Below are 24,647 nucleotides of genomic sequence, written 5' to 3'. Positions count from 1 at the left end.
TTACACGGCAAGCAGTTATGTCCACCTAGTTCCTGGTCTGTGAGTGTAGAACACATGTGCTTAATGATTGTGCTTGCTTATACAATATTTTATGAAGGGATATTAATAGTCTTCAATTTTTAAAAGGACCAGAGCAGACCTATAAACTTTCTAATCAATCACACTTTTATGAGATGTACAAACATGATGAACAAAGATAGTATTTTAAAACATTTTCTTTGTTTACTTGAGCTAAAGGGATAGACAAGTGAGGGAGAAAGATTGAAGTCTCAAAATAAAGTGTATAAAATATGCTTTAAAATTTTTCCATTTTTAAAACTGTGGGTAAATATGTAATATATTAGATGAAAATTCATAATAATTAATAGGACACCATAGACTGTAATTATGATTTGTAAAACAAAGTAAATTACAATGAGGATAAAATCTTGACTTTTTGTTCATCTTGCTTATCACCCCAGAACAGAAAGGGGGATGGCTAGAGTAAACTGCTTTCTTTTCCACATGAAGATGACCCAAGTGTTTTATTTGACTAGAAGCTCAATATGAAACCAAACCAAAATCTCTCATTACAGTTTAAACTTATGAAAGTTAGACATCATAAAGTGGAGTGACAAGGTAAAGAGATGAAATATGACTGCATGGTTCTTGAATATGGAAGGATTTTTCCAGCTGTAGATGCCAGATTGCAGAACTATCAATAAACATGAACACATTCAGATGAAAAACATGATGATGAAATCTGATTATCATGGCCAAAACATTGTATCAGGTACACTAAGAGATGAGGTGATGAGCAGTTCTAGATACAAAAAAGTGGATCATTGAAGACCAAATTGTGAGGATTCTCTACATGGAATAACACAAGAGTGGTGACAGTAAGGCAGAATGTGGTATGTACCTCCAAATATACTGAACACTATGGATGGAGGTCCAGGGGAAATGTGATCATGGTCATTTAGAAGATTAAGGAAAAGATTTCTTCGGTTTTCTTCAACCAGGCATTGATTAAGCTCATCTTAAAATATTCTGATTATAGTGGAACATGCATCAAGAAGTTGAAAACATGGATAGTGAATTCCATTCTGTATAGGATGTAAAATGATGAAGAATATCTGTGCTCCCATAGTTCATCAACATAAATCTAGATAAAATAGAACCCGTACATTTCTAAAGGACTATCAGAGTAGAGGCACCAAAGCTTAAACGAGGTCATTTCCAGAGAAAGGAGCCCCTCTTCAGGTAACAATGAGCCAAGGATGCTACTTGAGGGCAAATGCTGGGTTTGGCTAACAAGCTATTGATCAAGGTGTTAGCAGACAAAACAAAATGAATTCTAAAAGACTCACAAATACAATGATAATTCACTCAGCCTAACAATTCTCCCCTACACATTTTCTTAGAAAATGACAAAAAAGGCTTGACTGAAAAGCAGAAAGAATTTGCACAGTCTTATGGAGTTTTGTGGTACCTGAAACCAGAGGTCTTTGTACCAGTGAATCCAATGCTGAACCATGACCCAGCCGTCTCCTGGCTCAAATACTAAGTCAAGAATATAGGGCTATATGTATATGTATAGCTGATTCACTTTGTTATAAAGCAGAAACTAACACACCATTGTAAAGCAATTATACTCCAATAAAGATGTTTAAAAAAAGAAGTCAATCTGCACTCTTGTGCTCTCTCTCTCTCTCATAGTTGATATAACATATCTGTACTCACTGAATAATCTCATTTCCATGCATCCATTTTGATCACTGCCTCTTTTCTTTCCCATTCCCTCCATCTTATAACCTGGCCTCCAGGATTATACAACTCCATGAGACCATCAATCAAATGACCTTCGTGTTTTCCCTATTTCTTAACCCTTCAATCATGACCGTCAGCCTTACCCAGCCTAGCTGCCCTCACATACACTTTCAGTTTCCTTGCCTGACAAAACCCCAACCATAGCTAAATATAATTCTCTGCCTATTTCACATCTGCACCTAAGTAGCTAAACCTGAATACAAAAACACGTAAAGGTGCTAATAGGATCTCATTATAAATGCATGAGTCCAAAGGGAATTATACCCTATTTCCCTAATACATTTGTTCTTCTTTCTTAGATAACTATTTCTTCTCTCTTCACAAGGTATGAATATTTCCTTCTCTTTTTTACTTTCAGATCATGACCTTTCTTATTTCCTGATGAAATAAAATATAACTGATAAAAGATTCCACATTTACCGATCTAACCACTCTACTTTCATCTGGATCTATATCCTTTCCCTTCCCTCCTACTGCTCTCAAAGAATGGTTACTGATGCTATCCAAGGCTAACCCTTACACTTGTGAACCAGATCCCATTCTCTCTTGCCTACTCAAAGACATAACTCTCTTTCCTCCTTCTTGAGTTTCCCTCTCTCATGGATACTTCTCATCAGCACATGAATAGGCTGTACTATCTCCTACTCCAAACAAAACTCCAACTTCATATCCTTCTACAGCTTCTTCTCCATTTCTCTGCCCCTCTCTACATTAAGATACTCAAAAAAAGCTATTTATACCCTGTCTCATTTCCTCTTGTCCTTTCTCGAATCCACCCTAATCAATCTTTTACCCTAATGACTAACAAAACAAAATAGCTTTAGTGACATTCTGTCATGGCTTCTACTTTGCCAGTTCCAATGGTCAATTCACAATCTTTATTGTACTGACTAGTTAAGAGCATCTGACACAACTGTTCACTCTCTCTTAGTTCAAACATTTTCTTCACTTGGCTTCCAGGACAACACGTTTTCTTGGTTTTCTTCTGATCACATAAGTGCTCTTTTTCAGTTTCTCTTGCTATATCCTCCTCCTCTTCTAGATTCCACCAACTGGAAAGCTCCAGGGCTCGGCCTTCGGACCTCCTCTCTGCTCCTTTACCCAGTCCCTCATGATCACATCAAGACTTATGGCTTCAAATACCATCTATATGTTGATAGTTACCAAATTTATAATCTAATATAGATGTCTCACTAGAATTCTAGTCTCATATCAAGCTGTCTAAGTGCTATTTCCCTTGGGATGTCTAATAGGCACTTTAAAAGTTAATGTGTCTAAATCCAAACTCCTGATTTTTGCCAATGCTCTTCTTGTTCAGTCTTTCTTAAATCAGTTAGTGGTAATTCCATCATTTTAATTGATCAGACTCTAAACCTTGGAATCAGCTTTAACAATCTCTGATGTTCTTCCCACAGATATCCATGTTTCACTCCCTTGCTACATATTGCTGCTCAACTTTCATGTAGGAAGAGAAGGCTTTTACTATTTCCCTAGAATTTCTCCCTCATTCACTACATCCATTACCTCATTTCATTTTCTATACAACACTTACTACTACCTGATATATTATATATGTTTAATTATTTATTTTCTTTGTCTCTCCCTTAGCATGTAAGATGTAATCAGACAAAGATAGGAGCTTTGTCTTTTTAGTTCAGTGCCTAACATACAGTAGGTCCTTAAAAAATGTTAGTTGAACAAAGAAATCTATTTAAATGAAGGCAGAATTACTTTCACTTTGGAAGTTTGTAAAAAAACTTTTTTTAAACTAATTTTCCCTCAGTTATACTTTGATGACTCTAAGGATTGTTAGTGTTCGTTTTGTTGAGAGCAAGGATTTTTTTCCTACTCATCTTACTCTTGAATTATTAATAAGTTTCTATATTTTCTTTTTGAATTACATTCTACAGGAAGGCAGATATCTGGTTAATAAAGGTAAGACAGAAATATTCTAGGATAGTATTATCCCTTAACTCTTTCAAAATGAGAGACTACATTAATTTACATACTGTGTGAATATGAAAAGGCCTAGAGGTGGTAAGAAGATAATTAAAACTAGATCTGACAGGCTTGTAGAGGAACAAAACAATTCTTGTTAAATTACTATATCATTGTAGTCTGGAGGGGTTAAAGATTTGATATGATTATTAATATACACACATTTGATTTGTTTAAGCAATTACATTGTTTAATGGATGAAAAGCAATATGTTTGCTATAAAAAGTTCACCTAGCAGCCTTCTAGATTTAACTGTCATAGAATAGTCTATGATAAGAAAGATTAAGGCAAGCATGTCTAAATTAATATATGAAAAGAATCCCACAAGAAACACATGTACAAAGTAATAAGCTCTTAATATCATCTAAACTTATGTGCAAAAATTAATTATTTAAGTTTATTTATTTTCACAAAATTCTTACAGCCATTTTGTTCTTTTGAGTATCAATATTACTGTGGACACTATTCATCAATTATATTTTGTCTCCTATTTTCAATACTTTAAAAAGTTGTTTTCTTTTGGCTTTATATATAAGAAGTATTTTAGGATGTGCATAAGCCACTGGTCCTAAATTCAGTATTCAAAGAATAACAGTGTTGCAAACAATTTTGGTGGGTAGCTAAAATAATTATATTCCCTTTCTGTTGGTATTAGAAAAGTGCTCCTGAAACAGTTTCATGGGCAGAGGTGCTACCTCTAAATGTCTTTGCAAAGAATACTCAAGGTGAGGCCATTTGGATTTAGAGTTAACATAAACATATTTGCATTGATTTTCACATATGTAAAAGATAAATATTATCTAAGAATGTATTTCAATGTTGATGAATATATATTTGTTTTAAATGAGATAAAATGTTTAATGTAATTAAACAGGTAGAAGAAAAAATGTTCTAATTTTCTATCAGATATAGGAAGAGAAAAGATAATATGAAACATTCATATAAACAGAACTTAAAAATTCTGAATTTTCAATTCTGATTTATTCCTAACTGTATAATGCTGATGTCTTTTCCTTGCAGTGCTTCTAGATTTCTTTTGAGCAACAGTTTCACTCAGTAGTCAATTTATATCAAAGATTATGTAAAATGTGACCAATTAAAATCAGGCCAAATGTTAATGCTGGGTAAAAAGGCCAAAATAAATATAAAAATTATGTCTGGAAGGCATTATAGTGTGATTTATTTACTAATAGAAGTAAACTATGAAAAGGAAAAACAGCTATAAAAGTAATGAATGTTTTACTGAAAACATAAGGTGTTTTCTCTTCCCATTCTCATACCATAGAAACAAGCTGACTCTCAATGAGAAGGAATCACATTCCACTTTAGACTGATGAACAGCACAATTCTTTATGCAGCACACAATCAAGCTGTGGAATTCAATTCTGCAATATATCATTGTGGTAAATAGTTTAGCAAAATCCAGGAAAGCATTAAATGTTGCTATGAATAAGAATGACATTTAGAGCCATGCTTAGTAGGTCACAAAGTTTAAAGGGCTCTCAGCCCTCTAGCAGTGGAGCATAGGAGAATTTGTGTGAAGGTCAGAAAGTAATGTTCTCTCCTCTGACATTATTGCATATCACTCATGCATTATGGGATGTTTATGTGGCTCTTTCTCAAAGCTGGGAATGAAGGATATCTACCTGCATGTAAAGAAAATTAAAAGTACTTAATTTTCTTCAAAATATAAACATTATTTAATGCAAATTATCAATTATATTATCAATGACTGTAGTAATTCTGCAAAATATAATCAAAGGAAAGTAAAAAAAAATATTCTCCCTGCAGAGGACTAAAGGAGTAGGAAAATTTGGCAGATGTGGGAAATAGGGAAGGCAAAAATGGCTAAAAACAACAGTATACCTTGGATGTTAAAATATTTCCTTCTAAAACATAGCAAATTTCAAAAAATAACCTTGACTTTCTTATTTAACTACATAAGTAATTAGTGTCTAGATCTGTTAAATTAGAGGTTTGGACTGCTCAGTGCTTAAATTTGTTCCTCCTGTGCACTGAGACATGCAAAAGAAGAGTCTTAACAACATTATTTATAAAACGCAAACTATAGCTAACCCAAATTTCAAATCGAGTCACGTGAAAAAAGTTTTTATATACTATTATAAAGAAAACTATACAGCAATGAAAATGGATAGAGTTGCATGCAGTAACATAGACACATCTCAAAAATATAATGTAAAACCAAAGATTCCTTACAATAATATCTTTATAAAAAGAAAACAAAATTAAACTTAACTATTTAAGAATGGTTACTTATGTGGTAAAACTATGCAGGAAAGTAAGCAGATGATTGCTATAAATGACATGAGCATAGTTGTTTTTGTGACACAGGATGGTTGTAACAAGAAGGTGGCAAAAGAGAGACTTCTAGGGCTTCCCTGGTGGCGCAGTGGTTGAGAGTCCGCCTGCCAAATGCAGGGGACACGGGTTCGTGCCCCGGTCCGGGAAGATACCACATGCCGCGGAGCGGCTGGGCCCGTGAGCCACGGCCGCTGAGCCTGCGCGTCTGGAGCCTGTACTCGGCAACAGGAGAGGCCACAACAGTGAGAGGCCTGCGTACCGCAAAAAAAAAAAAAAAAAAAAAAAAAAAAAAAGACTTCTATACCGCTGCAATGTTGTATTTTTGATCTATGTCAGTATTTACAAAGTATCGACTTTATGATGAATCACTGATTTCTACTTCTTCATTCTCTCTCTCTCTCTCTCTCTCTATACATATATATATACACACACATATATTTCAGAATAAAGTTTCAAATACGGTAAAATAAATGGATAAGAAGACACTGTGTGAATACTGAAGAATGTGCTTGATAAAAATAAGTTACTTATTTTCTAATGTGCAATATTAGATAAAATAATCTATAGTTCCTTCTTTTTAGAAACTGGCTTTTCCTGTTAGGTCAAGGCAATAGTTACCAAATGAAAGTTGCTTGAAAATTTGTTTGAGTTTTATAAAATAAATATGATCATCTCAGCATTTCATAAACTATAGCATGAGAGATTAATTTGCATGAAACAAAAATGTCACGCTATAGATATCAGATCAAGACAATGAGTAGATTTAAAGCAAGTATCTCTAGAACATGTTCTGACACTATCTTCAAAAGGAAGAGTTTACAACATAAAGAATCTTTCTAGAAAGTATAAATCAAGATAAACGTTCACAAAAGGAAAGAGTGCAGAGTTTTATTTGTTCAGACTATCCTGCAGGAAAATTAATTTAATTTTATTTAGCATTGTGAGAATTACAGGAAATAATTTGTCATCAGAAAAAACTACAGGGCTCTAAAAATCACTTCTAGAGTGTATGGAAATCCAAACGTTCTAAGTATTTTCGACCAGGTACTTAACTAAATGATGAAGAAGTATGTTGTCTCATGGGAGAAACATCAATCATGGAAAGTTCATTGCTCTTTGGGAAACCTAATGAGTCACTGATTCTAACCTGATAACTATCCAGGTTAGAGTGCTCTGGAAACTTAACATGGTATTTGTTTATTATTTTCTAAGTATCTTTGACAGCAGTTGATTGAAATCAGTGAAACAACCTTTCTTTCTCCACTCCCCTTACTCTCAAATTCACACCTTTCCTCACACATGCCAGTCATTTTTGAATAAAGGAAAATTTATGCAAACTACAGATATAGTAATGACATTATTATATATTATGTATATATTATATATATAATATAATATTATAATAATATATATATTATATATAATATAATATATATTATTATGTATATATTATTATAATATTATCTATTTAAGATATGTACTCTCTAACTTTGTATTGATAGAGTTTTAAGAGTTGAGTCAATATAACACCAAATTTCAACAGATTCAATTTGTGATGGTTATTCATACTCATCCCTCCCCCTCCCTGCCGGCCACAACAAATTTCCATCCCTCTCTGTCAAGCTGATGCCTGCAGACTTCATCACCTGGGCTACCTGCACCCTGGTGGAGTTTGGCTAATAGAAGCCACCAGGAAGAAATTGCAGTGCAAGAGGAGAGAGGTTTATTTTTTTTCTACTGCTCACTCCTGCCTTTTTGCTACCTTACTCTTTTTTTAAAAAAAAAATATCTTTATTGGAGTATAATTGCTTTACAATGCTGTGTTAGTTTCTGCTGTACAACAGTGAATCAGCTATATGTATACATATATCCCCCTATTCCCTCCTTCTTGAGTCTCCCTCCCACCCTCCCTATCCCACCCCTCTAGGTTGTCACAAAGCACCTAGCTGATCTCCCTGTGCTATGCAGCAGCTTCCCACTAGCCAACCATTTTACATTTGGTAGTGTATATATGTCAATGCTACTCTCTCACTTCGTCCCAGCTTCCCCTCCCCGCCCTCCATGTCCTCAAGTCCGTTCCCTACGTCTGAGTCTTTATTCCTGCCCTGCCACTAAGTTCATCAGTACTGTCTTTTTATTTTTATTTTTTTAACATCTTTATTGGGGTATAATTGCTTTACAATGGTGTGTTAGTTTCTGCTTTATAACAAAGTGAATCAGTTATACATATACATGTGTTCCCATATCTCTTCCCTCTTGCGTCTCCCTCCCTCCCACCCTCCCTATCCCACCCCTCCAGGCGGTCACAAAGCACTGAGCTGATATCCCTGTGCTATGGACATATATACACTATCAAACGTAAGGTAGACAGCTAGTGGGAAGCAGTCGCATAGTACCGTCTTTTTAGATTCCATATATGTGCGTTAGCATCCTGCTACCTTACTCTCTTAACCAATATGGAGAATGGTGTCATGGAAAATTCCTTATGACTAGACAACAGAAGAGGAAAAATATGTAGGTCTGGTTTAAAGATAGGTCTGCAAAAAATGCTGGCACCAGATGGAAGTAAAGGTTGCTGCATTTGCTGAGTGTCAATATGGATTAAGAATCTCAAGTGTGTGCATATCCTTGGTATCCACTAATGATTTTTATCTCATTTTTTGAGTCATTTTTCATTTTTATAAATTGTAAAAGTATAAGAAAGTACAAAAAGTCCGTTTTCTTACCATACAAAATTAACCACTAATTACAATTTCTTATATTCACTTTGTCTATTTTTGAATGTAATAAGACAATCAATTTATAGAAATCGTTCTATCCATCATGTCCTGCCCACTTCTCTCCTGATATCCCCAGTGATACTTGTTTATTCATTCATTTTTTAAAATTTACTGAGTCACTGTCAGGCTCTGTCTTTGGTGCTAGAGACATGGAAATAAACATCATAAAACATCTGCTCTCATGAAGCTTACACTCTAGCAGCAGTCTGGGGGAGGTTTGGATAGAGAAAATAAAAATACAAAAAAATAAAAGATATAAAAAGTCATTGCGATAATTGCTATAGAAAGGATACAGCAAGTGATAAGGAGATTTGGAGGGATTTAATTATTTACTTTGTAACTTTATTGAGGAATAACTGACAAATATAATTGTATATATTTAAGGTATAAAATGTGATGATTCGAAATGCATATACACTGTAGAATGATTACAAAGATCAAGATAATTAACACATCCATCACCTCGCATAATTAACACAGTTAACTATTTCTGTGCCATGGGAATGCTTAAGATCTACTGTGAGTGACTTCTAAGTGTCTAATACGGTATTTTAAACTATAGTCACCATCCTGTGCATTAATCTTCAGAGCTTGTACTTCCTATAACTGACAATTTGTACCGTTTGATCTACATCACCCCATTTCCCCCTCCTCCCAGCCCTGTTAGCACATTATTGACTGGGGGATTTTTGCAGAAACTAACACCTGTGGCCATAATACGTCTCCAGTCAAAAATGTGTTAGTATAGCTATAATCAAAAAGACAAGCGCTAACAAATGTTGGCGAGGATGTGGAGAAAAAGGATCCCTTAAACACTGGTGGTGGGAATGTAAAATGATACAGTCATTATAGAGAACAGTTTAGTGGTTCCTCAAAAAATCTAAAATGGAATTACCATATGATCCAGCAATCTCACTCTTGGGTATCTATCCAAAGGAAGCAGTATCTTGAAGAGACACCGGCATACCCATGTTCATTGCAGCATTATCCACAATAACCTAGAGGGATTTTAAATAGAGTTGCCAAGAAAGGCAACTAATGAAGGACAAATGTAACAAAAGTTAAATATCTGAAAGAATGAGGAAAAATGAATTATATGAATTATATATATAATTATATATATAATTATATATATAATGAATTGTATCTGGGCAGAGGGCAGTGAGAGGAGGAGAGAGAGGACATGAAATGCAATGACACTGATGAGAATGTATCTAATGCCAGTGTGGCTGGAATGGATACTGTGAAGGGAATGACAGTAGGAGATGAAGTGAGAGAGGTACCAGGGAGCCATATAATAAAGGGCCAGAAGGTCATTTTACTCTAGCTTTTATTGTGTGAGAGACAGGAAATACCGGAGAGTTTCGAGCAGAGGTGTGATAGGGGAACCCATATAATAAAGGGCCAGAAGGTCATTTTACTCTAGCTTTTATTGTGTGAGAGACAGGAAATACTGGAGAGTTTTGAGCAGAGGTGTGATAGGGGAACTCATATATGAATTTGCTGTTTGGAAGAGAGGTCCGAGTTTTTATCTTTACAATAATAACCTACATTTTGTCTAATTTTTCAAATATATTTGGTTGTATGTGTTGGTCTATAAAGAAAAGTCCTTCCTAATATGAGGTTATAAAAGAGTTCTTGTATTTTTTCATGTTTTATTTTTAATTTTTTTCATCTGTTTTAAATACTTATTTAAAACTTTTTTCTACCTAGAATGTACATCTTTTTAATCCACCTGGAATGTATGTCTTTTTATTCCAAAATGGAAAGCCAGATTTTCCAACATCTTTATCGAATAGTGTTTGCTTTCTACAATGTTTATGATGCCACCTCTCTCATATACCAAGTGTCCACATATGCATAGGTATGTTTCCTGACCCATAATTCTCCTTAAATGGCCTATGAAACAAAACATTATTTTAATTTGTATCACTTTATAAATACTTTCTATCTGTAGGTTGAATTCCTCTATTTGTTCTTATTTTACTAAAAAAATAGCTAAACACATAATTTTACTCCCCCATATAAAATTACTCTGTTCGTCAAGTACTCTGCTGGGTTTATCATTGGGCATACGTAGAATTTTGAAGAAATTAAGAGAGAATTGACATTTTAAAAAGAGTGTGCCTTTGTATCCAGGAAACCTAGTTTTCCATTTATTGAGACCTTCTTTTATGCACTTCAAACATGTTACATATTTTCTATATAAAAAGTGTTACAGATTTTAGGTTAAAATTCCTGGGGATTTTTTAAATGTATTACTTTTGTAAAGGGTTTTATTTTCCTACCACAAATGCTACTTGGTTACTTTTGATATAAAGTAATGGTATTGATTTTTTAAAGTTGATCTTGAATACAGCATACCTGCTGAAGCAATTGGTTCGTTCTAATAATGTCTCCATTGGTTTTCTTTAATTTTTATAGGCAAATATCTGACACACGGAGACAATGATTTTTATTTGTCCTGTTATTATCTAACATATGACATCCAGAATAATGATGGATTCCAGCAGTAATGGAACCAATCTGAACTTATCCATGTGTTTAGTGAGAATGCCTCTAATCTCTTAACTGCCTTTCTAATCTTTTGAATGCCTTTTTGTCAGTCTAAGGAAATTTCTTTGTTTCTAGTTTACTAAGTGCATTAACATACATGTGAAATGTTATCAAAGGTTTCCTTTTCTTCTATTAAAAGATTATTTGGTCTTGACCCAAGGCTTTGGTACCTCTAAAAAAAAAAAAAGAAAGAATAAAAACGATTATTTGGTCTTTCTGCTTCATGCATTAATATAGTGAATCACAGTGATAGGTTTTTAAATATGGAACTCTCTTTGCCTTTCTGAGATAAATCCTATTAGGTCATGATTTTTACAGTGTTATCAATTTTAGTTACTAATGTTTTTGTATGCATACATATCATAAAAGGGAGTTTCACCAATAATTTTTTATTATTTTTTATGTTGTTCTTTTCTGGTTTCAGTATCAAGGACCTATTAACTTCATATAATAAACTGTGTAGAGCTCTTTATTCAGTAATCATCACCTTTGGCTGCAAGCATTTATATTAGGCCAAGTGCACCCATACAACTGAAATGTTGAATAGTAAAAATCTCCATTATAAGAATGTCCACAACAAGAATTTAATTAAAGCTCAGGTTTCCAAAAAACACATACACAATTATATACATATAGATAGATAGATGTAGATATAAATATATACATTTTGGCCCTACTTTTAAAAAAACACTCATAACATACAGAGAAAAAAAATCTAGATTGAAATATTAACAATAATAAGTTTAGATTATATAATTATGTGTAATTTTCCTTTCCTTTTTAGAGCCCCATCATTTTCTTTATTTTCTGTATTACGGATACATTTCTTTTATGTTATGGTAAAAAAAAAAACAGCAGTATAAATAAAATGAAATGGTTAGGATGGGTGACTACTTTTCTTTCCAGTTCTAATAATCCATGAAGCTATGCCAAATAAACACCAACTCCTTACTCATATATTCTGTGCTTATCTGCCTTGACTGGGCTTCTGGTTACTAACAGTCGATCATTCCACCCAAAAACGTACACTACTTTTATCACACCACCTCCAATTTCCTCCTCCATACTACCATGCTAAATATCAGTAAAAGCATCATCATCACCACCATCATTAGAAAACCAGTTTTATTATTTCTTAGTTTTAACAATTTATTTTTAATCATGTACAGAAATAACCCAAGAAAGGCATGGATAAAAATACCAAAACATTTGATCACAAAAGCCCTGTGGTTACATAGGCATGACAAATGTTCAGTTAAATTCTGCACTGTTGGTTACATATGTTGATATTTTGTTTTGAGTGATGTTGAAAGCTTTTTGGTTAAGAATGAAAGCTTCTAAGAAATGTGAACTTTACATTTTCTAATCTTAAAGCTAAAGAAACATCTTTGAAAATATATCTGTAGCATCTAACATGATTCCAAGTGTCATAGAAATTTATAAAATCAATCACCTTATTTCTCCATGTACTTTTACTTTATCAGACTCCTATTAACACAAAAAGATGTGATATATATATATATACATATATATATCTACACACACATATATGTACGTATATATATATATATATATATATATGTATTTACTTTATTCTAAGAAAGTCAAGAAAGGGTTTGTGACCAATTTGTTGAAGACATCCTAGTACACACTGAAGAAGGAGAGAGAGGAAAGGGGTGGAAAGAAGAAAAGGAAAACATAAAGTTAAGGTTGTTTTTCCATTCAATTTGCTCAAATACTCTTTATGATCAGTTAATATGAATGGAAGGAGAACAAAACATTTTATATAACCACTGTTTAAAGTATTGTTTTTGTTTTAACTCTCTTGCTTAAGGAAATGCACTATTCAAATAAATAAAGACCATTAGGGTCACAGAAACTGAAATACTTGGATTTATGTAAATATTGGTAATACAACAGAAGCATATTTGAATCATGTTCTAATTATATTAATAAAACCCTTAATGATTATTGTAGAATATCCAGAAAATACAGAAAATAATAAAGGAATATACAGAAAATAAAAGATGATAGTAATTTCATAAGTAAAAATTGACACTATAATTGTGAATATTTGTCATATGTCCTTTCAGGTTCTTTAACTGTTTTGAAAAGTTTTCTGCAGATTAATTATATTTAAATACAAATTATGTATTTCCAAAGTGCCAAACAGGAAGATATTGTCAGTTTCTTTGTAAAGCATGCCATAATCTTGCCATTTTCCTGGAAACAAATATTGTCATTTTGCAGCCCCACCCCTATCATTTGTGAAGCCCTGAGCAAGAGTATAAATAGAGGACCAATGCCATATGTCCTAATATTTTTAAATATTCAAGCTAAAAGAACTGCTAACCTATGCTGTTCTCTTAACTTCAAAAAGATACAAAACATATGAGGGAAATCATACAGTATGTGTCTGACTTATTTCACTTAGCATAATATCCTCAAGGTCCACCCACGTTGTCACACATGGCACAATATCAACCGTATGGTGATGGATGGAAACTAAATTTTCGGTGGTGAGCACGCTGTAGTATACACAGAAGTAGAAATATATGTTGTACACATGAAACTTATATAATGTTATAAACCAGTGTTACCTCAATAAATCTAAAAAATATAAATACAAAAAAATTTGTGTTAAGCTCTGGGCTTCGTATGACTAAGAATCACAAAATAACAAAGATAATAAAAATGTTATTATTACTGCTACATGTAGAAAGTTTAGCGATGTTTAGATGAGTAATAAAAACATAATAATTCATCAGTTATTTTTACATCTATTCTATAAAATAGATAGTCTTGCCTTTATATCACAAAATTACTAGTTGTGTTATAACTGAATTTTTACATAATCTGTGTTATATTAAATGACCAAATGAAAAGATGTAATTGCATTCAAAGTGTAAATAATTTGAAATATTTACACTGAAAATATGAATGCTAGGAAATGTAAGAATAAAACAATTAAAATTATTTTCTTATGATTTAAAATATTTTTTCTCCTAATATATTCAAAATTATCTATCAAGGTAAAAGACAACCCACACTTTATATTTAATGAAACTCAAAATTATTTAAAACAGGTAAACTTTTAGATATACTTTTGAAAATGTAATTACACTTTAATGTATTTTTTTGTACTAACCAAATTACAAGTGACAGTGACACTTAGGTGTCCTCTAAGAAATGTTTTGTCTTGTGATACTTGAGACTCTGTAGGGCCCAGGGCAGCAGTCCTTCTTCTTGGTTTAAGGGAAATACAGCCTTTTTGTTTTAATTTTTATGTTCTCATTAGTGAATTTTAGCATTTTTTATTACCTTACATTTATTATTCTGTACATTTTTTTTCGAGTGGTTACCTCCTGTTTAACTGCTTTGCTTTCACACTTTTGTCCTTATTTTTGAGATCTGGATGATAACCTTTCAAACCTTAGTGTACGATTTTACACTTTATTTTTGGCCTAAAAGACAGCCTAGGAATTTAAAGTGCCCAGGGACCATATTTAAAATGCATCATTCTAGTTATTCACTTATTCACCTTTAGATGCTTTTTATGCAATCAAAGTGAATTATTCACAGCCTGCATTATGAAGTTCAACATGATATAAAATCACACAAAATATATTTGGAGGCTTTAATTCAAGCAAAAAGACACCAGTCGTACATCATTTAGTGGAGATTTAACCAAGAAGTTTTCATAGAGCCAGAAGCAGAAATCATAAAACAAGAAGTGATATCACAGACTTACAACATGTATAAAGTGTATTTCTGAAGTACAGTGCACTGGAAAACAACCATTTCAACTATATATCAATCAACATTGATAGCCATAGGTACACATTTTTATTTTGTCATGAGTGGATATGAATGTGTGCTGTTATCAGCTGAGGGCTTAGAGGGTTAGATAGCTTTAAAGGCTGTAAGAGTTTAAAGGCACTCTGTGACCATTTGGAATTTATTTGTTATATTTCTTGCATGTTGGGAGATTTATCTCGAATTTTTTTCACACAATAACACAAAAAAAACTAAGCAGGTGTTGATTGGCATTTACACCTTTCCACAAAGCTACGGAAAGTTGATATTTTCCAATTTCTCATTAATTGGCTAAATTTTTAATAACTATACACAGTGATATTTTATGATATTCTCTGATATCTTCTATTTGACAGCACTTTCACTGAACCCTTCCAGCAGAGAGTCAAACAACATACTGCTCTTCACATTCACACAGAGCCAAGAAGTTTTTTCTACCCTCAACTTTTCACACTCTCACAATAACATCAACTATGAAGATACTGGTTTGGGGGGCTGCTCTTTCTTAAGGTAGAAAAAACATAACCTTGTGTCTTTAACTTCCATGCATAGTAGACTGTTCCTCCATTCTATATTTGGAAATGAAATTCAATGCATAATAATAATTTGCACAGTTTAGGGCATTAAGGTGCCAGCCAAATAGAAAACTTCCTAAGTGTACACTATAATAGCAAACTGTTTCTTGATTTTATGTCACATTCATACTCTGAACTACCAGTTTCAAGTTGCCCTTACTCAAGACAGCATTATTTCTTCACCTCAGCAATATGTGCCTGAAAGATGCAGACCACAATCACATCTTTCACTTTATCTATCTTCTTCAGTGACTAGCATTAAGGTATGCACATTGCAGAAGCTCTGTAAAAATACTGTGAATGAATGAAATAAAAATGCTATGTGATATAATTTGAGAAACACAAGAAAAATCGTTTAACAAAAATCTTTGTCTCTAACTTGTACAACAAAGTGGAGAATTCTATTCACCAATTTTTTCATGGTATTAATTATAAGAGAAACTGATAAAGTGAGTGTAGGAACCTTCCCTTGCGTCCCTCCACAAATATTCATTCCACATGGTATTACATGCTTGATGAGCAGAGGCATAAATTCTGGACACGCCTCTGCGAGATAGCGGATAATGGAGGAATAAATAAAAAGCAGTCTGATGGTGAACAAATTCAGTGGAGAGCACTGAAGAGTAGATTCTAAGGTAAAGAGGTTGTGTTGTTTGTCTTAGCAACTTCGATGAGTGTGGAAATTTAGGAAGAAGAAAGAATGCTTAACCAGTAGTTTTAGGAAAAATTTTTTGTGAAGCATTATGGGAAACTCATACACAACTTCCATTAAGAAAATTTAGATTAGACATACATATTGGGTCAAGGTGTCTAGAGTCAGATGGCTGTGAAGCTGGACCTGATTCTATTTGAGTTCTATCTGGGAGTGCTCTCGTCTGGGATTTTGTACATACTTTGCAAAATCTCATTGCACATAAGTGTATCATAATCATTGAAATGAGCTAAAACCACATTATTCACTCTTACCATCCCCTCTTGCAAGGAAATTATTATGACTGGAGTTCATCAGACTTGGAATATTATGTTTCATAGGATACATCCAATATGTAAAAGATACTTTGTAACTGAAAGAGGAGACCACTTGGCCCTAGATGAAAAATTTTAGCTGTATGGAGGCCACTAAATTAAAGAAGTCTTTGTGAATGCTTCGTGAGATAGAAAATTATTTATTTTTCTTCTTAAAGTCATATATATATAATTTTATGTAAGGTACTAGTATTTTGTTATGTTATATATTATACTAGTATTTTGAAATTTGGGGATTTGGAGTCCTGTAGATTTTGGAAACACTGAAGCATATCCTTCTTTATGGGAAGATCTTCACTGGAGCTGGAATATGCGGGTTAAATTCACCCTTGTACATCTACCAAAATGGCAAAAGCACTGCCCTTGTATATTCGGATCAAGATAACTAGGACAGTAAGACACTTGCTATGGGGCATTAGCAAGGGGTTCTAATGGACTAGGTTCTTGCAGGCACGTTTCACAATGAATATTTACTGAATAATCTTGTACCTCATTTTAAATAAGAGAGACATAACCTGAATTCTCACCATTGATGGAGGCAAACAAGACTGAAGAATGAGAGACTAGAGGAGTAGTGCTCTGAGGAAAACAAGCAAACAGTGAGATGATAGGGGAGACTTAAGTTCAGAGAATGTTACACATCTATCTCAAACTCTTGAAACTGGATGAAGTCCCAGGGGCCTCCAAACCTTTTCCAAAGGTGCACTTTCCAAACCTTTTACTAATCTCTTTAGATTTGGTAGAATTAAGATTGAAGGACACTCCCTGTCACCTCCGCCTCCACTCCTGCGCTGTGCTCCCTGAATGTTGAGTCCGACTCCAGGGAAGGAGACCTGGACGCCAGAGACTTGGAAATGTCCAAGAAAGTCAGGCGATCCTACAGCCGCCTGGAGACTCCTGGCTCGGCCTCCACCTCCACCCCAGGTCGCTGGTCCTGCTCTGGCTTTGAGGGGCTGCTGGCCACAGAAGACTTGGCTGGAGTCTCGCCTGTGGTGTGGGTTCAAAGCTAACTGAGGTCCCCAGGGTCCCTGTGAAGCCCTGGGCCCCAGACACAACTCTCCCTGGAATCTCTCCCCCGGCCGTGAAAGAGAAACGAAAGAAGAGGAAGGTGCCGGAGATCTTGAAATCGGAGCTGGATGAGTGGGCCGCGGCCATGAATGCTGAGTTTGAAGCTGCTGAGCAGTTTGATCTCCTGGTTGAATGAGATGAAGTGGGGCTGTCCCTGGCCAGACTCCCCTCTTCCCCCTGTACATAGTCCCCTCTCCCTGTGGAGAAGACACTTGGGGTCCCCTCCCCTGGTCTCGTTACCTGTGCACGCGCTGTTGCTGCACATGAGGCCTGTCCTCTGAGGGCTGGCACAGCGGCAGCGGCCGTTTCAGCTTGAGGAAACAGGGCCCGCCTGGCCCAGCCCCGCACTGGTGTCCTGCCTGTAGTCAGTCACCTACCATCCTTTCCCCACTACGTCCCAGAGTATCCCAGCCTGTTTCCAGTCGGGCCTCAGACTAGGGAGTAGGAATCACTGGCCCAGCCAGAAGAGGTTAAAGGGCTGGGGGCTGGGGGTGAGAGAGAGCACCTCTGCTCTTGTGGGGAAATGTGGCTGCTCTGCAGCAGCCCCACCAGAGCTGGATGCCGAGGGCCACAGCCAGCCTCGGGCTTTCTCTACTGAGTTGCCTCTGCTGAGGCTTGGTTCCCAGCCATGAGTGCATCTAGGTAACGAGGCTTGGGTTTCCTCTTAGATTCTGTAGATGGTCCGGGAGGACTGTCGCCATGGATTGGAGAAAATTCTGTCTGTGAGGAAGAAGCAGAATATTCAGCCTATAGTCTTAAGTTTTGAAGGAGGGAGGGAAGCCTTGGTTGGGTCTCAGACTATAAATGTCTGCTGCACAGAAGCTGTGTTTTATAGTTCTGTGTGCTGTTGCTGAGATGTTCGGTTAAATGCAGGTTGATGGAGCAGTGGCCGCTTGGGGAGAGAAGGTGTCTCCAGACCCCCCAGAACCTGAGGCTCAGGGCATATGGACGGATAACTGCAGAGGGCAGGAAGGGGCCCATGGCAGGAGGCCCCCCCTCTTATCACTCATACCTGTTTTTTACAAAACAAAGTGTACAGCGTCTACTTAGCTCTAGAAGAAGAACTTAGGGGTTGAATGGTCCTGGTGACATTAGCATTTCGTAAAGTTCTAGGAAGCTTTTCTCACGTGCCAGAAAGGGGCCAGGGTTGATAACAGTTTTAACTTTCAGCTTCCTTAGCGTCCTCTCACAGGAGGACACTGCCTGAGGTAGGTGCTAGGAGTTGAACTAGGGGGAGGGTGGGGTCATCTCATTGTCTCTGGGGATCCCCACTCCCCTAGCCCCTGTTTCTCTTTTCTCAATATTGTTAAAAGGTGAGCTTTCAAAGGCTGCCCAACCACAACTTCCTCCATAGCCCAGGCCTCTGTGCCTTTTGATGTTTACAGGTTCATGGAAGTAGGGGATAAGAGGATTGTGGAGAGGTTAGTGGATAGCAGAGAATATCAGGGAAGATGAGTGCTTGCTCGGTTAGGGTCCCTGAAATGGCACGGGCCTGGTGGGTGCTAGTTAAACTCTTTGCAATTGTCCTCGCTGGCTGGCGGGACAACTCCTGGGAAATGTCTTAGTCCTGCAGAATCGGGAGTAGCCAAATAATGTTGAGTTGATGTCATGACTGCAAACTTCTTTTTGTCCCTGAAAAACTAAGAATGGAGTTTAAGGAAAAACTGGGGTTTGTTTTTTAAAGAAAACAACAATTAAAGAGTTTCTGCCTGTTCAAAAAAAAAAAAAAAAAAAAAAAGATTGAAGGACACTGACTTAATTTGGCACTACCTTCTGAGCTCCTTGAGGAAAATTCTCTGTGCAACAGATGAAGAAAAGCAGGCATGCGCTTGATATAAACAAAGTGACAAAGAGATAGTATGCTCTTATTTTTGAAGAGATACAAAAGCATTAGTTGTGCTAAAACTTTAATGAGGTCATATTTATTACATGCATTATTATGGTATAGAAGATACTCTTTAAAATGTTGACAAATAACTATACACTATTTCCAATTCCCAGTAACATATTTTTCCAAGTTCAAATGTTGTTGTGTGAATTTTTTCTCTAGATTTTGGTAAATTATTTTCTCCACTAGCACATCATTTCTCTAGTGATTTTTTCCTTTGAAAACTACTCCTAATTAAGCAACAATAAGAATATTAAATTTAAAAATTTTCTGAGAAGTCAAGATATAGCCTTTTACCTGCTTTCATGCACTTTAACTCTAGAAAACCTCTTGGATGCTGAAAGAGGGTCCACTTACTCATATCATACCCAACATTCTAATTACAGTAATTTGGTTTTCTGATTCCCCAAACTATAGTATATTAGAAACATCAAATTAGAAAATGAAGGGACTTTGAGCAGCAAGAACACAGGTATAAAAAATGATGTCATTTGGCAATATTAAATCTAGGATGGAGACCAGAAATATATTACAAAAGAGATTAGGATGTATACCCAGAAGTAGAGTGGCTGGATCATTTGGTAATTCTATTTTTAATTTTTTGAGGAACCTCCATACTGTTTTCCATAGTGGCTGTATCTATTTACATTCCCACCAACAGTGCACAAGAGTTCCCTTTTCTCCACATCCTCACCAGCACTTGTTATCCCTTATCTTTATAATAATAGCCATTCTAACAGGTGGGAGGTGTGATACCTTATTGTAGTTTCGATTTGCATTTCTCTGATGATTAGTGATATTGAGTACCTTCTCATGTCCCTATTGGCCATCTGAATATATTCTTTGGCAAAATGTCTATTCAGGTCCTTTACCAATTTTTAATTGGATTATTTGGTTTTTTTGTTTGTTTGTTTTTTGCTATTAAGTTGTTCATTGCAGCATTACTTACAGTAACCAAAACATGGAAACAACCTAAGTGTCCACTGATAAATGCATAAAGAAAATGTGGTAAATATAAAATGGAATGTTATTCAGCCACAGAAAAAGAAGGAAATCCTGCCGCTTGCGACAACATGGATGGGCCTTGAGGGCATTATGCTTAGTGAAATAAGTCAGATAGAGAAAGAGAAATACTGCATGATATCAGCTATATATGGAATCTAAAAAAAAAAAAAGAAATTCATATAACTAGAGAACAACTAGTGATTGCCAGATGGGAGAGTGAAGGGTGGGGGAATTGGGTGAAGGTGGTCAAAAGGTACAAACTTCCAGTTATAAGCTAAATAAGTTCTGGGGACATGATATGTGCAGCATGATGACTATAGTTAACAATATGTATTGTATATTGGAAAGTTTCGAGAGAGTAGATCTTAAAAGCTATCATTACAAGAAAGAAAATTTGTAATTATGGAAGATGACAAATGTTAACTAAAGTTACTGTGGTAATAAATTTGCAATATATACATGTATCAAATCATTATGTGGTACACCTTAAACTTATACAATGTTATAGGTCAATTATACCTCAATAAAACTGGAAAAAAGACATTAGGAACTTGAAATACAGAGCAATGTAAAATCAATACAACTGCAAGTATTTTAAATTATGACAAAATACTCCTGCTTACTATGCTGTTTATAAAGGCAAAAAGGAAGAATTAAACAGTTCAGAACAGCTTACATCAGAATAGCAAACAAATAATGTGGATTTGGTTTTTATGTACTGGATAAAAGTAAACTTCAATAATTCTGAAAATACAGTGTTGTGAGACCTGAGTGATACAAGAATTAATGAAGAATGACTTACTGCGAAGTAATTTTTTTCATGAATCCTTTCCTATATGGAATACACAATTTCCTCTGAGATTTGTTCTGTTATTTTCTAGAAAAGAGCTTCAGTGGTCTCAGTGGTTGTCATTATTTCTCATAGAGTCTTCTAAGATAGGCTGAGTCTCTTCAACAAGATCTATGATTACTTAACAGAGAATTATTTAATCTCCAACTGGGCTTCACAGTGTTTTCACTTTGAATACTAACCTACCATGACAGAGGCAAGGCAAGATCCAGCACTCTTGCTGCATGTGAACCATGGTGTTAACTCAGTGGAAGTCGTCTTCTGCAGGTATTTTCACAAATAATCATGATTTTCTTTGCTATACTGAATTTAATTTTCTTTTGAGGAGCCATTCCAGTATTTCTTTCACTGTATTATTTTTGGTATTTTTTTTCGAGCCCTATTTCTTTATTGCTTTAACTGAATTATTTTTAGTTTTTGTTTCCTCTTTGACTTGTGTTAATCACCATTTAAATACTTCAGTAACTTTACCAAGATAATGGATAGAATATGGAAACAATTCAGACAAATGTGTTAGAATTGAAGAAATAATTTATCTCAAATTAATATGGCTAAGAAGTTCTTTGTTTTAAGGAAAAAATAGCTTATATGTTGTATGTTACAGAAACTGATTTAATTTAAACTTTATATATTTTACCATTAATAAATATATGAAAAACTATATGTCTCTTAACAAGAGTGCTAACATAATTTTGAAGCAATTCTATTTTACTTTGTACTTATATTTCAAGTGAAAGACTTTATTTTGGTCTCAGAGTTAAACAATCAATTTTTTCTGCAGTTGCTAATTTCTTAGATATAAAATATAACCAATTAAACAGGTAATGTTACTAAAATGTTTTAAGCCTTTTACATACTGATCATGTAGATCTTAATATCATATTGTAATAAAGTAAAATAGAAGTAATTTAAAATATTAATGCTGTAAATGATACAATCTGGTAGACATTGTTTCACTTTTTGCTTTATTTTTAAAATTTTAAATTATTCATTAATTTATTTTTTATTGAAGTATAATTGACTGAGTTTCAGGTGTACAACATAGTGATTTGATACGTTTATAGATTACGCACTGTACAAAGTTATTTTAATATTATTGACTATATTCCCTGTGCTGTACTTTACATCCTTGTGACATTTGTTTTATAACTGGAAATTTGTACCTCTTAATCACCTTCCCCTATTTTTCCCATCCCCCAATCCCCATCTCCTCTGGCAACCACTAGTTTGTTCTCTGAATCCATGAGTCTGTTTCTGTTTTGTTATATTTGTTTGCTTTGTTTTTTAGATTCCACATATAAGTGAAAAGATACAGTATTTGTCTTTCTCTGTCTTTAAATTTCCTTTGAACGCACATAATGGGGAATAACTCCAGTTAAATTATGCAACAGGGGCTTCCCTGGTGGCGCAGTGGTTAGGAATCTGCCCCCCAATGCAGGGGACATGGGTTCGAGCCCTGGTTCAGGAAGATCCCATATGCTGCAGAGCAGCTAGGCCCGTGCGCCACAACTACTGAGCCTGCGCTCTAGAGCCCGCGCACCTAGAGCCGGTGTTCCAAGACGAGAGAGGCCACCACAATGAGAGGCCCATGCACGGCAATGAAGAGTAGCCTCTGCTCACTGCAACTAAAAAGAAAGCCCATGCACAGCAAGGAAGACCCAACGCAGCCAAAAATAAATTTAAAAAAAAAATGCAACAATGTATCTTTACAGGATGGATACTGGGGTTTATCCCCAAATCAGAGGGAGACAGCCCCTAAGGGAAAATCAGAACAGGGAATTTAAAAAGTTATAGGCATATGGGTGACCCTCCTCCATTCCATTCTTTCTGCTTCTCCATATGATTCATTCATATTATCCTGAACATCATTTTCTTTGTGACTTTTTGCAAATAAGACTGAAGAAGTCTCCTCCTCTAAGATTTATGAGTCTCTCAGTTCCGGCGTTTACAGAACCTAACTGCATGGGAATTTCACATTCCTAGGAGAATCTGATTAACTCAGGTCAGGCCCCGTGTCCAATACTGGTCTAATCAATAGTACACAGAAAGATATCATGCACTGTTACCAATGTTTCAGCTGCCCATACAACTAGATATAGGGGTTGGGGCAATGCTCTGTTGAGGAAGGGGATTCTCTTAAACGGAGCTGACATCCCAAAAGTTACTACTATACCTAAATTGTTACAGTTGTTAATCAGAAGAAGTAATGACACTGAATATTCAACAGGTATTGTGCTTCTACCATGTGCCAGAAGAACTATGGTCAAGCCTCTCATCCATTACTTCCTGTTTTCTTCACATGGTTCTTATCTCTATTTTATCCATGAAGAAACTAAAGATTAATAGTGGCTAAATATTGTGCTGAAACTCTCAGAATGGTGTGAAAAAATGCCACAAATTATAGAATGTAAATTTATTTAATGGAGAAGAGACAAATGCTTACGAAAAACAGGATAGTACCTGACCCCAGGGAGGATTTTACAGATCTCCCAATGTTCCTGATAGGCAGGCATAGCTGTGGGAAATACCACTGGAATTAGCATTGTCATTCTCATAGCAGTTTTATATCCTTCAGGTCCCCTGGTGACAATGGACTATTCTGCAGATTCTAGCTATATGACAACCCATTTGCCAGCTAGAAAACAGCTGGTATAAAATAACCCAAATGATTTCCTATGTGTCCAGGGCAAGCTTAGGTGAAGCAAAACACAGTCTTCCCCGCATGTCTCCTGGCAGGCCCCTCAAATGCTTATGGTCCATCATCAACATTTCCATTCTCAGGTCACTGGATTCCTTGCCAAATGACTCTTGGTTTTAGTGCTAAAGCTTAATACATATGTCTAATGCTTTTAAACAAAATTTATATAGCTACTCTTTTATAATAAGAAGCCAAATCACTGCTTCCCAGTAGAGAATAATCATTTCTAGCTTACACACTCACACACCCAAATCAC

General features: G+C 35.3%; 1 protein-coding gene across 1 annotated transcript; it reads left to right on the top strand.

Moving 5' to 3' along the window:
* The first annotated feature begins 17,654 nt into the window (after positions 1–17,654).
* Positions 17,655–19,670, top strand: LOC137216289 (sororin-like). The gene is given in 2 exon segments (XM_067722202.1): positions 17,655–17,880; positions 17,883–19,670. Coding segments are annotated over 2 exon segments (348 nt in total). The 5' UTR covers positions 17,655–17,736; the 3' UTR covers positions 18,087–19,670.
* The last annotated feature ends 4,977 nt before the right edge of the window (positions 19,671–24,647 follow it).

The sequence above is a fragment of the Pseudorca crassidens genome, chromosome X, assembly GCF_039906515.1.
Source record: "Pseudorca crassidens isolate mPseCra1 chromosome X, mPseCra1.hap1, whole genome shotgun sequence".
Taxonomy (NCBI): domain Eukaryota; kingdom Metazoa; phylum Chordata; class Mammalia; order Artiodactyla; family Delphinidae; genus Pseudorca; species Pseudorca crassidens.
The sequence above is the reverse complement of the archived record's forward strand: the minus strand, read 5'-3'. Positions and strand labels throughout refer to the sequence as shown.